Source organism: Tetrao urogallus (genome assembly GCF_951394365.1).
Source record: "Tetrao urogallus genome assembly, chromosome: 6".
NCBI classification, from domain to species: domain Eukaryota; kingdom Metazoa; phylum Chordata; class Aves; order Galliformes; family Phasianidae; genus Tetrao; species Tetrao urogallus.
In genome coordinates, this window is record NC_136819.1 from 37,130,785 (window position 1) to 37,149,554 (window position 18,770).

At 35.5% G+C, this 18,770-nt stretch overlaps 1 protein-coding gene across 1 annotated transcript in view; it reads right to left on the minus strand.

Moving 5' to 3' along the window:
* Positions 1–18,770, minus strand: part of SLC25A21 (solute carrier family 25 member 21) — a gene marked incomplete at both ends in the record, with an annotated part of 229,143 nt that overhangs the window by 176,499 nt on the left and 33,874 nt on the right. Inside the window, 1 exon segment of the mRNA XM_079537463.1 lies at positions 13,096–13,131. Coding sequence (XP_079393589.1) covers positions 13,096–13,131 — 36 coding nt within the window.

Below are 18,770 nucleotides of genomic sequence, written 5' to 3' on the forward strand. Positions count from 1 at the left end.
AAATGGAAAAACATAATTAGAAAGGGCAGGAAATGCAGTTACTGAAAATGTTACTTCCGTGTATATGTCTTTATACACAATTGTTGATTTATATATACAAGTTTTAAACTACTTCCAAAGATGTGAGATATGTTTAACAGTTCCCCTTTCCCGTGTCTGCTTTTTGACTACCAAAAAAAAAAAAAAAAAAAAAAAAAGACTGCAAGAATGGAACTCACACTGTAAACGAACTTATCGGAAGCTTCTTGATTCTGTCAGCTGCTTCAGACACAAAAAAAATCCGTCATCTTACAGATATGCTAAGACATTCTTACAGCAGGCAGAAAAGCCAGAGAATGTATCAACTGAAATAACAGTAAGAAAAAGATATACAAAACAAGGAAAAGAACCCAATAATTTTAAGTCCCTAGATTCAAACTCTTTCTGTCTCCCTGTATTATCAGTACATCACACTGAAGCCACATTAACACTACAGACCTGGTTACATCCTGCCAACAGCTAGATAGAGGACAGTGTTACATTTCACACTTCACAGCAACAAAACCTGGAAATTATAGGAAACTTCAGGCAGCAGAGATGCATTGACTTTGTACAATACCAACAAGAAAAGTGCAACAGTTTGTGTGTCAAACAATTTCTACACCACATATTCGCAATGATGCCATCCACCATGTTCACTGATAAAGAGCTATTCAAATTGCGTTTATTTAAGGTATTTTCCCCTCTACTGCCATGGAAGAGGACAGAATAGGCATGTAGATACATGTCCAGGATGACATGATATATGAACTTCGTATTTGAAACTACTTACACTGAAAACTGGTATCAGTGTAAAACAGTAGCTCCCCCACATGTTGGGTGGCTGTGGCAGTTCAAGCATGCAATTTTATAGCAGGCAGCAAACAAGACTGGGAATTCAGGGTTAAATATCCAGTGAAATTTTGTCTTATAGAGTAATGAAAGTTGACCAAAGGAATAAATCAAATGGATCTCCTAACAAACTGAAAACAGCTGTTTGGCTGACTTTGTCTTTAAATTTGGTAATTATTACCCTACTGTGGTTCAAGGTTATTCTGTATTAGTGAAACAGGATATCATATGAAAATCTTCCAACTTCTTAATTCACTGTAGCGTCATATATTCCACTGTATAAAAATATGGTGGAAAAGTAGCCATCTAAAAACTTACCTGTAAACCTTTTAAATGATTCTTTATTTACTCATCTTACACACAATTATACAAAAATTAAAACTAAAATACCTATTTCAACCAAATGATATTTCACTCTAGTCACTACAAATGTCTTGTCACACAGATGCATTAAAAAACAACTTTATAATTACAGAGTCAGTCATAAATCATCTTGGCTTAGTTGCCTACTCCCTGGACTACCATACTAACTTATCATGCAGAATTATTTTTATTTATTTTTATTTATTTTTATTTATTTTTATAGGGTACTTTGTCTGAAATGATTTTCACACCAATTGCAGCACACAACAGATAATGACTAAATTTAATTTTCTGAAGTTTTCAACTTCAGAAAGAAATCATGAGAGACATGTGATTAATCTAAGTTGAAGTCATTCAAATTATGCTTTATCTCCTATTAACTCCAGCATAATTGTGGCTTTCTTAGTTACTTTAGTGTCATTAATGCCTAGCAAAAATGAATGAAAAGCCTATGTTAATAATTTAACTACTATAATATTCTTGGTCTGCCTGTTGGGCACCAAGTAGTGTTCAAGTACACGTTTACTACCCATAACGTCATTTTAAGACCTATAAAATGAAGAACATCATACGTGTTCTACAAACAGCATGCTATTATTATGACATAACAAGATGGAAAGTACCACAATAAGAGCAGGATAGAAAAGTCTGGCTACAGCATATAAGAACAAGCCCAAACACAGCAACCATAGAGACAATTACATGCACCTGAGCTACCCCTGGTTGGCCTTGCCTTCCCTCCCGACCAGGTGCTTAATCACTTTTTCAGGCCATGACTTAGCATTTCCACTACAATTACGATTTCCAGAAAGTCAGCAAAAAGTCTGGCTATCCCTCACATACTAGCTGCAATTTTTGAGTCAGTACTGATTATTGTACTTTACTGGATTGAATCTTCAATTCTAAGAACAAGAGAGTAATACTGAAAAATATTTTATTAAACAATAATATATCTTTGGCAAATGACTACAAATCAAAAAGATTATTCTTTTTGAACCTTTCTTTTAAGAAGTCTCAAATCAAATGATTCAGGTGATTTAAGGTCAGCTCCAAATAAATACTGAATTCAGCTCAGTAAATTATTAGCAGAAAAAAAATGGAAATGGAGGGTCATTCAACACAGACTAACTGCAAACAGGTATTTTAAGAGTGTCCTTGTGTTACCCAGAACACCATTCTCTTTTTCTGTTTCCTATTTCCTTGATTGAAATATGGGCAAATAAAACTTTTTTCCAGAACAAAATTTGCATATATACAGTCTAAAAATGTGATAAATGCTGAGTACATGCCATAGAAGCATACTTTTGAAAACAGTGCTAATACATTTTTTTTATGTCAACATAATTGGACAGATTCAAGCAAAATTAGTAATAAACGGACTCTGCTTGCTCTTTAAATTAGAATGGGCTTTATGCAAGCCTGTCTGAATTTTTAACACAGATCAGGCAACAAATATCAATCTGAAATCTCTTCTGTATATTCTTTGCCAAGGAGCAATTTCCACTGACACTGTTTAAATACACATACAATAGAAGCCAACAAAAGCACTTTGGCTATGAAAAGCATCAATACATACATCCACACAAAACTCCCTAGCAGCATTTCAGAACAAACAGCTAGAAAAAATGAAGTTTACACTCTGTTTTGAATGAAGTGCCCATGACAGAAGGAGATGAATTGAAGGAGGAAAGGAAAATACAAGGGCATATTAATTCTAGATCTTTATTTGCTGATCTTAAGCTGCTTTGTACTTAGGGCAATGCCAGAAATAAGTACTAGCTAACTAATGAATGCAGTGAGCTCCAGCCCTGACTCTTACAGGACCAGAAGCAGAAGACTTAAAAGCAAAGCTTGCATGTTTTTAGGGATTTCCCCCGGTATCCTTTTAAGTTACACTTTTCTAGCTACTTCTTACTCTGAATGTATTCTGAAGTACAAACCTGTCTAAATTTTGCACTTTACTAGCAAATACAGGCTAGACCCAAAGAAATATCTGGTCATCTAAAGTCATTCTTTAGTTCCAGTATCTGATGTCAATTGCATCACCTACTGCATAACATTTTCTTATGTGCAAACACACTCTGGATACATGAATGACAGCATGTGCTGACACAGCTAGAAGTCAAATATTCTCTATGTATTAAAGGACTTCTATTCCTGCAATTCCATTCATAGAAGTATGAAGCAATTATTCCCTTTAAGAAAGCATACATGAGGAGAGTAAAATAGAACATTTTAATTTTCATATCATTAAGTAGATTGTGAGGAAGGCTTACTCCAAATGGAAGTGACAGAAGTCTTTCATTAGCATTTTAGTTCAATAAAGCTGACTTAATTTATTTACTATTGCTTTTAATTAATTATATTTACTGCTGATTTCCATGGGAAAACAAACAAACAACAGCAACAAACAAAACAAAACATGAAACATCTGGTAGAGAATGTAAATTTCTAAAATAAGATGATAAGATTTGGGACAGCTTTATGAACTCATTTCCAAACAGTTCTATTCAGGAGCTGCATAACACCTCTAATCTTAATGTGCTCATCAAGATCTGCCTTTCACAGATCTTTCACAGATTTAAGTTAATTTCTCAAGAGTAAAAGTAGAATGTGGTATGTGCTAGTATGAAGTACATCAATCCAGAGTATTTCATATCCTAAAATGTGATCTAGCCTTCTTTGGATCTAATCACCACCCAGGAATATAGAAAAGATCTTTAACATGACTATTCTATAATGTTTCCCATGAAGTTCAACTGTTAAATTGTGTATATTGCAGGGAAATACAGTTTTGAAAATTCACTGAAACAGTTCTACAAAGCAACCATAAGGAATGCTGTAATATCAAGGCAATCATCTCTTCTGAAGCATGATAAAATTGATGATTTCTCAATCATAGCAGTAGATTCAATGGAGACTGTTCTTTTTCAGACAGTAGCCATATCATGTCTTTTAAAAGTCTGGAAGACATGGCCTATGTATCAAGAACATTTTTTTTCCAATTTCATATGCAATCTCATCTCTCCTTATGGGAAAAAAAGAAAAAAAAAATAAAAGGAGGGCTATGATGTGTCTATTACTAGATGGATATTCTTTCTTGTAAAAAACGTCTCATACAAAAGCTTCTAATTCTGTTAACAGCAATGAAGTAGTTAATTCTTTAAAACATGTATTTACTTTTTTCCTTGAGAAAACCAGTATTTTCTCTGTTTCATTCAGAAGGAAACACAAATTAGTTCCCCAGAATGTTCCTAACTCTTTTCTACATTTGGAATATTATTCAAATGTGACACAGAAAGAACAGGTTGTAAAGATGAAGGAGTAGTGACAACCTGCTGGGATCCTGTGTTTCCATAGTGTCTTTAATTTCAAGATCAATGATGCCTTCTCCATTTTACTTTCACATGCTTGATATACATAAAGAGGAGATCATCCAACATCAAAATGCTACTATCTCTGCAGTCAGTATGCAATGAATTTTACAATATTTTGAAGTTTCAAATGACAGTCCTAAACAGTGCTGACAGGATCCAGCAACACTAAGTTCTGTTTGTTGACAGTTTGTATGCATTGCAATCCGCATTATTTATTGTGCCTAAACTAGGGATAGCAATAATAAAAGAGGACCCACTGTGACAGTGAACAGAGGCTCACATATTTCTCCCTCCTCCAGCACACATTTGGAGCACAGTGTTCAGCACTGCAATGCTTCTAAAGCTTCTCTTGTAAAAGGATCAAGGGGAGAGGTAGCTTCTTTAAAACTCTTCACCAGTAAGTTTTAGTAAAATCTGTTCTCTTCAACTTCCACAGATGATTCAAAAAGAGGGAATAAATCCTGGGCTACGTTACAAAAAATATGTTATACTACTGTCTATATTTCAGTATGTGGCTATCTGCAATGTCAAATTGCAAGTGTCCTTGCACATAGTGCAAATCACTGCCCAGCTGTACAGCAGCTGGCTCACACTAAGCCCATGAAAGGTCGAGGGTGACACAAATCCTCAAAGTACTGCTGGCTCATCATGGTGATCTTTGATGGCCAGAGAGTGCAAATGGCAAAAAAAGAAAACAAACATTTTCCTTCACTTAGGATTTCTTAAATGATTTAATGTCTTTGTCTCCTATGAGAAGCAGTTCAAAACATCTGCAGACTGGAGGCCACTGTGCATGAAACAGAGGCCTCTAAACAGGCAGATTTCAGTAGCCTACCTTGACAAAGACGTGGGAATATCTACAAAGACCTCTGTTGACCTAGCAGTCTCAGTGGGTTCTCAAGTAACATTTTACTGATAGGTACATGACTTCCAATTTGCAAAGCCATCAAAGGGCTGAGATTTAGCCAATTGTCAATCTCTCACATGCTGAAAAAGTTATTCTGTTCTGAAACTGTAGCAACACAACACTGGAGGAGAGAACTCAGAATAATCTACTAAAGTGGATTAAATTGCACTACATTTAATACATACATATTAAATGATCTCTTCGAGAAAAATTCTGTATCAATTGCAGTTTCATACTTAACGCGCTTAAAGCAGAGAAAAAGTAAAACAGTAACACTCCACCAAAGCTCACTATAAGCTTTACAGAAATCTAATGGTATAGCACACACCTAACAGAGGAGCATACTGAAAAAATAAAGCCAGACGTACACACAAAAGTTGGTACTGCTACAACTTCCAAAATAGATCTTTCTCTCTGTATTTAGTTTTGATCTTCTGCTGACAAAACAGACTTCAGAGACTTCTGATAGTTTTATCATTTGAAAATTTAACCCTCTTTTAACAGGTTATTTGGAACATAAACATGGTAAATGGTACAGAAGTTAACAATATGCTATGTAATGAAAATGCACAGGGCTCAGGGGAGAAGTTAGGCATGAGCTACAAATCCAGGAACTCTGCTCAGTTTTGTTTAAAAAAAAATCTTTACATTCAGATAATTTTCTTTGTTACTCAGGTGACTACGACACAAGATGAGGCTACATTATCATCTACTTAGGACTTCTGTTTCACTGCCTCCTACCTATAAATTATATAATATTCTATTTTGAGAATAGCAAGAGAGGAAAGCAAACAAAAAATGCTATTTCCAATTGCACATGATGATCCTAACCACTCACCAGTAACCATCTTCTTGCAAGCTGTGGACTCAGGAATCTTGTACTCTGCTGCTCAAGAAGCTTTGCCAGGGGACAGAAAGGGTCTTCACCCTGTCAAGCCCTCAGTCTTGCAGTTGACATAGATCCCACATTTCTCAAAATCATCTTCCAGAAGACACAAAGACTCACAACTGGTCTTTGTGACTTCATGTGGACTGTTCGTGCCAAAAACTTCCCACCAGTGTTCCTCTGCCCTATTTTAAAAGTAGTGTTCATCTGGAATGTCACGAGAAAGCAGTTGCCACCAGCACTTCCTCAGACACGTGGATACAGCTAGTCTCTGGTTATGATTTTGTGCTTTGCATCTTAAATGAGGAATTCTGTTTATTCCTGTTTGTGTGTCCTGTACTTACATAGGGTGGTGGGTCTAGACACCTAACTTTGTTGTTGCATCTATACTGCTTAACTTAATTGTATTGGAAAGCTTTTGTTTAAACCTGTTTACATATCCAAAATGCTCCCATGGGTATCTGAAATTGATGGATGTAAAGCTAAAAAAATCTGAATGTTCTTAATGTCAGTCAACAGTTAGTATAAACAGTACAGATTAATGGAATTTTATGATGTAACTGATCTTTAAAAATAGTAAATTCAGATCAGTTTATATTGTACTGGTAGGTAATTATGTAAAATATATACACATACAAAATGAGGATGTGCATGCACATACAAATAATTTAAGGTTGTCCAGACTGCTTTGCTTTGGGCTCAGTTGTATTCAAATATATGTATAAAAAAGGTGTGTGTTTTTTTTTTTTTAAAAACACAGTATTTTTCAATATAAACTTCTTTACATGGCCACTATATTTCTATTTCAATAGAAGTGTTCATATCACTGTACGCTGTAATGACAGTGCTTATTCAAATACTATCCTTGAAATCACTTAGAGAGAATGATAAACAATTAGTCCTAGAAGAGAACTACTCTCATAACCAGTCCCAGGGATCTCAGCTGAACTAAGCAAGACAACAATTTGACAGTCTGGCCTTACATAAATAAGTACCAACACCATGACCTTAATTTAACAGGAATTCTCCTCTTACCATGCTTTTGCTTAATATAAATCTGCTGTCCTAAGTGTTTTGTCTTAAATCAACAACATCACAAAAATACCATTAGCCAAAGTCAGCTGTGACTCCTAACTCATGCAAAGAAAAGTGAAGGATTAATTTGAGCTTTAGTAGAAGGAGAGAGCATCACTGGTACTTCTTTTTTTTTCCTAGCAATTTTTTCCCTCTTTCATTATTCCATTTTAGTACTTCAAGTTATTGCCTGCAAAAGAAATTAGAAAATGTTTTCCACATATAACTTGAATACTTGAATGCAATCCAATGCACTCTTAATAGGCAGAAGTTGTCACAAATTCTTCTTTTAAAAAGTGTTTTAAAACATCTTGTTACTTATACTTTAATGCCTAGATTTTCAGGTCCAGTTGCAAGTGTTTTCTGTAGAAAACTGGGTCAAGCTGGTGTTTGACCTTTGACATAAAGCTGCCCTCACTCCAGCTAGTCCCAACAAACTGGGCCCAAGACAATAAGCTGCTTTATAGCTATTAGCCAGGCCAGCGTGTTTCTCCAGGAAGACCTCAAGCTGAAAAGCCAACATGCTTGACAACCACAGCCAAGGTACCAAGGGTCCAAGCACTAGACATTAGAAAACAAATGGAAAAGCACACATGGCTACATCTGGAATCCTAATGGGCCACCAATGGTTCCCAGCTAAAGGAAGAATTACCAATGTTATTTTATCATCCCTTGTGCTAACTTAGCTGTTTATGTACAGCAATAAATGATTTTTTAAAAACATATTTGGGTCATTATGTCATATACCACCAGCAAGTACGATTGTTTTATTGTGCTTGGAGTCAAAATACACTCCTTTACCCAGATGTGAGGGAAGTTCAAAACCTCTACTCCTTCTGTATTCATTCCTGTTGGACAAATGGATTAAGTTTTTAAAAGGGAAACTGAGAATTTTTATGGCCTGTACTCCCATCTCACTAGTAAAATTCACACTGATATTTTCCTACAGAAGCTTGCCTTGCCAATGATAACATTAAATATTAACTTAGTAAGCAAACCAAAATTTCAACCAACAGGAAATGGCAAACATTTTGATGTCAAAACACGTCCATTCTCTTTGTCCAAAGCCACAATATGTTACATTAAGGAAATATTTTTGATATATTTTTTTAACCTGAGTACTAATTCAAGGTAAAGTAATCTGCATATAGTGTATTGAAAATATATAGATATATTTATTAATAGAATTTAAAAAGGAGGACTCTCTAGTTATGGCCATAAATGTATATATGCAAAACCAAGGTTTTTCAAAATGTATAATCAGAATGTTCTTTTTCCATAAACATATAATGGAATATGGAATTTGTGTTAAGACTTAGCAGTTTTTATTATTATGGCATTTAAACATTGAGATTAAAGCAGACTACAGAAAAACAAAACTTTGGCATTTGCTACTTGAGAAAAATATCAAAAATTCAGTAAATAATAGCAGCCAGAAGTATAATCTATTTAAATATATCATAATAATTTAAAGTAAATGAAAGTCTTGACATTTGTTAAAAATGCTATTCTAACATTGACAGTATCCCAACAACTTTATTCAATAATTATCAATTATTTTACAATTTTCCATTCCAAAAGACATTAAAGGTGTTTGAAAATATTGAAGGCATTTGAAAATAAGTTTAGTTTGCAGTTTAGCAAGTGACATCTGAATCCAGTTCCAGTAACTCTAAATTAATTTCAGTGGAGGCTGGATAAATATGCAATCAAAATTAACAAATTAATTAATAATAACAAATTAATTAACAAATTAATTAAATATGCAAACAAAATTAACAAATAATTCAAAGAAACCCAGTATTTAGTAGGGGGTTTTTCCTACTCAATTGTGTTTTTCCTATTTGTTTCTAGACCAGACATATTTTTCCTGTCCATTTAACATCAAGCTGCAGATGTACAAAGCTGTACCATGTTTAAAGCCATCCAGCTTCACAGAAGATAGCACACACACCTTCAAACAGGTAATCCACAGTTTTGCCAACCTGCTCACAGACAAACCCTGCTGGAAAAACTGCTGAGGAGCAAATGAGCCAAAATGATTCAAGACAGTGCTAAAAGACAAGTGAGAAAGTGCTAAGCATGTGCATGTCTGACAGATAACACTGATGACAATGATGCACAGTGTGACACTCTTAGTTACATTACAGGCAATCCAGATAGATAGAAGAGACGGTCAATATCCCACAGGAGACTTCAATTAAATTAGTTGGAAGAGAGCTCAGAAGATTTTTGGGTATCTTCTCTGAAGCAATCTAAATTACTTTCATACATAATGAAAAAGGAAGTGGCAATTAAAGTGGTTATCTGCAGAAAAGTCAATACTAGAAGTAGCTTATTTTCAAAACAGATTTGACCATCCCATTTTTCCTTTACTGTTATATCCTGGGTAACCCTTGTTTGCCATGGAAAAACAGATGTGTGAATTTGATACCCCGTACTTGTTCATTTGCTTTTAAAGCTGACAGCAGAGTGCAGAATGTGAAATTTTCCTTGCTTTTGCTGCCACATGGCAGGTTAAAAGCACAATTAAGTAAATAACTAAGTGCTTCCCCTAATTTCCAGGAAAAGCAGAAATTTTATATTAAACATAAAAGCAAAAAAAAAACAAAAACAACAACAAATCAACAAACACGAACAACTCAACATCATAGCAACTGCATGGTCACAAAGACACTGTAAGGTCACTTAAGAAATATCTGTTCCATTTTCAAAATGTTCACTAAATACGGAAGCACAGTATTTAGAAATTCTGGGACTGCTGCAAAATACCACATCCCTGTATAGCGTAGTGCAATATATCTTCCCAGATGGTTTTTACTTAATGCAAGAAGCAGAGCAAGGAGTAGAGAAAAGTTTGAGGAAAACACCAACCATTGTTGTCAAATTTGTATTGTCAAATACTGAAAAGATAAATAAACATGTTTTCTACACAAGGAAGTGATTCTTTATGTACGCCGGTTACTCCGTCATGTTAAGATTAGGAAGATTTGATCCTTGACTAAAATATATTTAAAAGATACTTAAACCCCAGGAGACCTTACAGTAACAGATATAGAAGAAATAAAAAGTTCTGTACTCAGTTCCTATTTCACCTGCAAACATATGAATTATTTTCTTCCATTTCCTCCACTTTATGCCTCCATATTCCCCACATCTTTTCACAGGAAGAAAAACTGATTAGTTGATTAATCAATCTCTGTGTTTGCCACATTCATCCGTGCAAAACTCTACCCATCTTAAGCACAATTCATTACATTAAAACAAAGTTTAAATAACACAGACAGCTTTGTGAGATGTCACAAACAGGAATATCATTGCATGCTAGTATTTAATAAATAAATAAAATAAAATCAGATTTCCAGAGTCTTATTAATGAGTCCTATTCTTGCCACAACAGTAATTGTACTGCCGTGTACTGAAACTAATTCCAAAAACAAAATCGAAATATCACTGCTAAAAGCATGAATTGTATTTATTGGTGGTCTTGGTTATAATTTTGTATTTATTTAGCAATGATAATGAGTAATTTCTAGTGTTTCTCAGTATGCTCTCATAAATCAATTAGAAAACATCAGTTTCTAATTTTATTGGTCTGCCATTTAGCTCAGTAACTAATTTTATTGTGGAAAAAATGTGTTTTCCCCCCAGTGACTACTTGGCAATTGTGTGTTGAGTATTCTTACCATTAATTAAAGATGTTTACTCTTGTTTACTTCTCTGTATGTCCCCGTATCTCCAACAATTTTAAAAAGAATGTTGGCAGCTGGGAAGAGGCTTGTCTAACAGCTTGATGCAGCTCAAGAGGTTCCACTTTGGTTGAGTCACAAAAATGGCGATCTCTTCAAAATGTTTGTTTGAAGAGATATGGCAAATATTTTTGAAAGAAAAATATTCAGAAGTACATTTTCTGCTAGGCAATAAGAAATATTTTACACCAGTGCATAAGTACGTTTTTAAAAGCAAATACATGTTTGCAGAGAGTTATTAAATACTTCCACATGTGATTATATTTTCACAATAATGGTGACTATAATGCATTATATTGCACATTAATTTTTACTGTTGAATAAGGTCCTGGAGCCAAGAATACTGCAGACTGTAAAGCATAGCCTGTTGCAGCATATTCCCTGGCCAGCTCTTCATACCACAGATGTCGGGCTGCTGTCCCAAACCACTGCACGTATTTACTGGTGCTCTCATTTTTTCATATTAGAAGTCCCATATTTAGCTGCTTGCTCTCCTTAGTAGCATTAACCAAGCAGTTCATAAAGTGCAGCTGCAAATAACTAACTGCTTTGTGAAGCCACTTGTTTCATGCTCCCCATAAGATCCACCATTAAGAGGAACTAAATGGCCCATGACTTAGGTTGAAAAAGTTGCTCAAAATCTAACTAGCATCTTGATTCAAAGAGCAGTTTCTAAGTAAATGTAAAACATCAAGATTAAATATAGGTCTGTGATTAAGCACATGAGGCAGCCAAAGCTTAAATACACTGTCAATGAAATGCCCTGCTAGAATAAAGACATGCTCTCCAAAGTCAGAATAGTGATAAATTCTTTTGGAAACATTAATAAGGAACACCAATATAACAATGATACAAAGTACTGAAAGGCCAGGGCTTCCAGCAAAAATACTTGTAACCATATGTGAAGACTTTTTTTCAAGTACTGAGCAGTACAACACTCTTTCTACCAAGAGCAGCATGTGTACAGGCTGTCTTCTCATGTGTGAACTAAAACCTGTCTTCCAACAGAATTTTATAAGTAAATACATCCAAGTTTAAAGCTGAGAATCTCAGGACAACTCCAGGTATCCTATCTTATTCAAGTCAGAAGTGTCCAAATGTGAAGGCATGCAAAGTACTAAGCTTTAAGATGGGTGTATAGCTGATTATTGCCCAGTTTTTCACACAGGCCAGCATATTTTCGATAGAGAAATTTCATTGGCTAGTAGAAAAGCAGGAAATTTTTCTTTGGCTTTTTTTTTTTTTTTTTTTTTTTTTTTTTTTTTTTTTTTAAATTAGCAGATGTTAGAAGCTGCTCCAAGGTTTGGAATGTTGAATAAATCCCAGTGGAAATAGAATAGTGGCAGAAAGCAGGTGAGGTGGTCAAAGGTGGATGTAAAATACAATTCATCAGATTATTCTGCAATTTGTCACATTGGTATCACCACTAAGAATGTGGCATATGTAAAAGCCCTGGCAACAAAGAATGAGAATCAGTCCTCCCCTCAGTGTAGTTTGAGATGAATTGTACAGCAAACCAGAAACGTGTTATCACTAAACTAAACAAGAAAAATCCTAGAAAAAATTACTCCTTAGTTCATAAAAAGTCTTTGCCATCTATCATTGCTCTTAGAGAGTAGAACAGGCGTTCTACTATAAAGAAAACAAAAACAAACAAAAACACAGCAGGAAATAAAACAAACAAACAAAAAAACACACTGGCAAACTAAACAAGGTAAATATCAACTGCCACACCAAATGTTAGGTATAGGTCTTTGATCCTCTTTTCCATATAATAAATACTCAGTAAAACATATTAAAAAATTATATAAATACAAAAAAAAAAAAAAAAAAAAAAAAAACCATCACAAGATCAGTTCTCTCCCATACCTGATAGTAAGAAATGTGGGTCTCCAGTTGAACTGTCTCACTGGGAAGTGAATAAATTAAAATTTTCAGAACATTCTAGGAAACACTAAAGTCTGTCTCTTACTCAAAGCACCTGACTAGTCTGATTTACTGCTACAACCCTAACAACATTTTATTCATCTTATGGATAAAGCCATATGATACAGTTTTGTGATGAAATGCTATAGCATCGATAAGCTAATTCACTTATGACTGGGAGTTTCCCTTCAATTCCCTTCCCCTCAAGAGAATATCAGCATCAAGCAGTGCATACATACATTACCTGGAGCCCTGGCTCCTGGCCAGGAGGCAGTTGAACATATATCGCAATTTGGAAAAACAAATTTCAAGATCGGTGACACATCTGACTTCTGTGAGGAAACTGAAGTGTACAGTCGAGTATGCAAAGACATAGGCAGAATATCCACATATATATATATACATGGACATGTTGGAACTGTTAATATAAGTAAGAGCTTCCTAAATTGGGGTGTTGTGGGTTGGTTGTTTTTTTTTTAATTCAGACAATCTACCCATAAGTGCAGTTTGACTTTACCATAATTTTTTCATTAATGGATAAAAAGATTATGGAATTATTTTATAGGATTTTTCTCACATGTGACAAAGAAGAAATACATATGCAAAAGTAATGCTACGTTGTCTTGTTTTACTATTAGGATAAAATAAAATGGAACAGAAATAGTGAAGTATGAAAGCACCACTATTATGTGCTGATTAGCTAAAGGACAAGGCGTTTCATAACTATGTCTACAAGACATGATTTCATAGGACTTTGAGCAGAAAGGCATAGGCAATTGTATCTCAGAGAAGGAGCAAAACAGTTGCATGCTTTTACTCTCAAAGCTATTCTTACACTGCTCCAAACAGGACTTGAGAAGTGACCCGTCCAAAGATTTGAAAGAGACACTAGATGATGTCTTAGCTTACATTATTTATGAAATGGAAAACACTGAAGTGTAAAATAACTTACAGTGAGATTGACTCTCTGCAAATGTCTTCAGTGTCAACTCAGAATTACGAAGCAACAGCGCTCTTAAAATAATCCCCAAACATTTTATTATCTTTAAAACACATTATTGCACAACAGCCATATGTGTATATAAATATATATGAAACATCCTGTCAAAGCACTGATTATTCTGTGCCCATGCATTCCTTTTTGAAGATGAAAGGTGAGAAAAGACCTATTAATACCATACATGTGTACTATGTATTTTTTCATTTAAGTGAATTCTGTGTTTCTGAAAACAAGAGTAAATCATGCAAGGAACTAATTCAGGCAAGAAAAAGTGAGGAATGCTAATAAAACTTTTTCATTAAAAATTACAATCAAATTGCTTATACAACTTTTCCAGTTTCAAAAAAAATCATGTACAAAACAGTGATGAAGGAGATTTTCCTATCAGTACATGGTTCTTATAAACATGATGACACTCTTCCCTTAGACCCAACCTTTTATAGTCACTTTTTCTTTATAACCAAAATGGACTTTCTCAGAAGGCCAAATTAAATTACCTTTAGATCACTGAAAATTGGCACATTTCATTCGAGTTGCGCTTTATTCAAGTCCTCAGTCCACTCACGTAGTTGTATTACTTTTATTACACTAGTAATTATGCATTAGAGTAAAAAGCAAACAAAAACAAAATCTATGGGTCCTGCTGTTAAGTGGCCTACAGACTACTGGGAAAAAGGACTAACAAGTTCAGGCAATCACTTGCCATGATTTGACCTACCTCAAGTGTCAGTAAGGTTCTCTTATAACCATGTTCAAAGAGTGAATGGAAATAGAAATTACAGAAACAGTACAGGGTGAGTGGTGGAGTGCCAGTAATGCTATGAATGAAAGATCCTGCAGCTTGGAGATAAGTGTACTTCAGAAAAATACATAATTGAATTAAAAAATATAAAAGTAAGTAAAATGAAATATGCAGACACATCAAAGTTGTCCTGACTGAAGAAAAGTTATTTCAGATATGCTGTCAGCTGCAGGAATACTCAAGTGATAATTACATGAATGGAAAGAAAAGGAAATAAAAAGGAATATTTTTTTCCTTTTAAAATGTACCATCATTGCATTCTCACTTGCCAATACATGCAGTATTGTAGATGAAACAATACACAAAGCATAATTAATAGTCCCTCATGTAGGAGCCATTTCATGTATGCAGAAGTGCACCAACCCCAAACTAATTTAAGTGTGAGCCATTTTAGGTCCAGAGGCACCCTTAACACAGAGGAGTTGAGTTAGTGCAGATCTCTGCCTCATCTGTAGGTCACCCATTCTTTATGTACTGTCACAGACACAAAAATTTTCTTCATTGTTTCACTGAACCCTCGTTGCACATTCCTATGGTTTAACTTTCTAATTCCTGAGGTTTTTCATTAGGCTTATTTCAAGACTTACCCATGGTACATAAGAGCTGATTAGACACCAAAACATGAATCACTCTGGCAGCAAAAGAAAGGTTTACATATAGTTGCACTGTTTTCAGGAAAGTGAGATGTCTCAAATTCTGAGCTTAGTATCTCAAACCTGCATATACTACTATTCTGTTGATCATTAATGAAGTAATTAATTCATCCAAGGTGTTCACATAGACTGGGCGAAAGACCCCTTGAGAGCAGTCCTGTGGAGAAGGACCTGGGGGTGCTGGTGGATAAGAAGCTGGACGTGAGCCAGCAGTATGCACTGGCAGCCTGGAAGGCCAACTGTATCCTGGGCTACATTAAAAGCGGAGTGGCCAGCAGGGAGAGGGAGGTGATTGTCCCCCTCTACTCAGCTCTTGTGAGGCCCCATCTGGAGTACTGCATCCAGATCTGGGGCCCCTAGTACAGGAAGGATGTAGAGCTCTTGGAGCAGGACCAGAGGAAGGCCACTAAGATGATCAGAGAGCTGGAGCACCTCTTCTATGAAGAAAGGTTGAGGGAACTGGGCTTGTTTATCTTGAAGAAGAGAAGGCTCCAGGGAGTCCTCACTGTGGCCTTCCAGTACTCGAAGGGAGCTTACACACAGGAGGGGCAACGGCTGTTTAAAAGGGTGGATAGTGATAGGACAAGGGGGAAATGGATTTAAACTAAGACAAGGGAGATTTAGGTTGGATATTAGGAGGAAATTTTTCCACACAGAGGGTGGTGAAGCACTGGAACAGGTTGCCCAAGGCAGTTGTGGATGCCCCATCCCTGGCATCCCTGGGCATCAAGACCAGGCTGGATGTGGTTCTGGGCAGCCAGGTCTAGTGGTTAGCAACACTGCACATAGTAGGGGCATTGAAACTAGATGATCACTGTGGTTCAACCCAGGCCATTCTATGATTCAATGATGATTAACTTCTGCTAGGACAATTTACGTTCAAGTAACTTGAACAGATGAAATAAGTTACGAAAGAGTAGTATTTCCCTACTCTAAAACTACGGAAATTCAGAAAAGTAGATGATGTAGAGGAAACTAGCTATTCCAACCATGGATTCATTTATGGAAACTCCTCTGAACAAACAGACATCTATTAGTGAGCTAATCATTCAGACTCCCTGTGTAGTGTAACACAGTAACACAGAACACAAGCACTGTTTTGCATGCTTTGACTCAATCTAAGAAACAAGTCTAACACAGGTCAGATGAAGCGTACCCTACAGAGACTTACTTATATCTAAGGCATGCAGGCAGAGCCCAGAATGACTGAAACAAATATAAGTGTCTAAAATTATCTGGGATCAATTAGTTTGCATGTTGCACATGCATACACGTTCTTGGGATATACCATAAGTGAATAAAGATACTTGCTTGTCTGTCATTTAGGTATGCAAAATGAGTCCATGTGCATGATAATTTTACAGAGCCTAGACAAATTTCTGGTTCATTTCAGTCAATATATTCACATATTAGCTCCACAGTCGTGTAAGAGATCTTGGAAGATCATAGTTTCTGACATTAGCCTAAGCAAGCGGGTAACTAAAGAAGGTGAATTCTGTTCTCACATGGTCAGCCACTCAACAACCACTGGTTGCAGTTCACGTACCAGTCCGTCCACCAGGAAACTTGCATTAGGCATGGCAAAGCCTGAGAAAATGCTTCCCCCTCTCCTTGAACTCAGGATCCATTGATGTGAGAATTTCTATGCACGCAGAATTCACAGTAGGGACGATTATTAATATAGTGTCATAAATGCTAACATAGTATGACAAATACCAAGACGGCTTATTGCTTTGTCGTTCTCAACAGGCAGTCTTCTCAGGACCCACTAGCTCAGGAATGACAACACTGTCATTGGGATTGTTTTTCAAAATAAAACCGGCTACTTATTGGACATGATTCGATTAAGTTGCAGTCGCAGTCTGCCTTTAATCCTCCTGCTGCTCCGACGCATGAACACAAATACAGGACTGCTGCTTGGAAACACTTTGCTTCACTTATCAGATGCAGCCCTTGCAAAGTTGCTATTCAGTGGCTAGTCTTTAATAGGCTCTCAGAAGAGATTTAATACATGTGATCTTTAGTATGTGCCATTTAGAATCACAGACAAATACAGATCAAGATCAATTTATTTGCTTATTAAAGTCTCTGAATATTTACCCAAAATGAAGTATATACCTAGAGACAAGCCAGACACAAAAAAAGAGTGTTTTACTGACTTAGATAACTGAATATTTTAGAATGATTTATTGATTTAAAACTACATTTTAGGGTAACATAAGAAAATCATGTTATTTTGAGGAACTTGGAAAAGATTCTAGTTTAATTTTTGCATTCTGTAAACAGACAATATTTAATCTGTTTAAAATTAAGCTCAAAAGATCAGATAGGCTTTTGAAGAGCTCAGACACTGCAAGTAGTTTAGCATTGTATTTGCAAGAGATACAGCCAGTTTAACCACAGAGATATCATTTGGTCTATAACTTAAACAAGCATTGATAAAGTTTTTTATAAAAAGATGCTATCAGCAAAATAAACACAGTACTTTGTATTACTTCAAAGCTTATTTATAATGTGTTTAGAAATATTCAGTGGAAACAGGAAAATAATGTCTTGATTTTCTAAACTTTACAACATCTGCTTTTACTTACTTGCAGCATTGTGAAGTTCTCTGGATTTCAAATGGGTAACTCTTGTTTTCTGTCTGGTCCCAAATTTGAAAGCGTTCATATTATTTTTTAACTTCCACAATTTTCCATTTTTTGTGTGCATAAACACAGCCATACAAAAATCTTTGCTGCTTAATAACAGTAATAAATACTAGTTACCATAACTTAGATTTTAAATAAGCACATTAGAAACCTACTAGGAATTACTCTTCCCTCAGATGACTGAAATTCTTCCGTCATTATGATTTCCCTATTATACTGACTCTTTTAAATCAGATTTCACACTGTTTATTCATACTACTGTCCCCAGTTGGGTATAACCTGCAGTAATTTCCACTGGAAAAAGCATTGTTTTCTACAAACATGGTTCTTTTCACTGGCTTGTTCTAGGAGAAATGGCTACAACTTTCTACATCAAAAGGACTTCTCCTTTAACATTTTCTCCATCAATAAGAAAGGGTGCAGCCTGTAATCTAGGACACTTAACTGTATCAAATGCATGTATATCACTTTAACACTTTACTACGAAAGTGTATGAAGATGTACTATTGCAT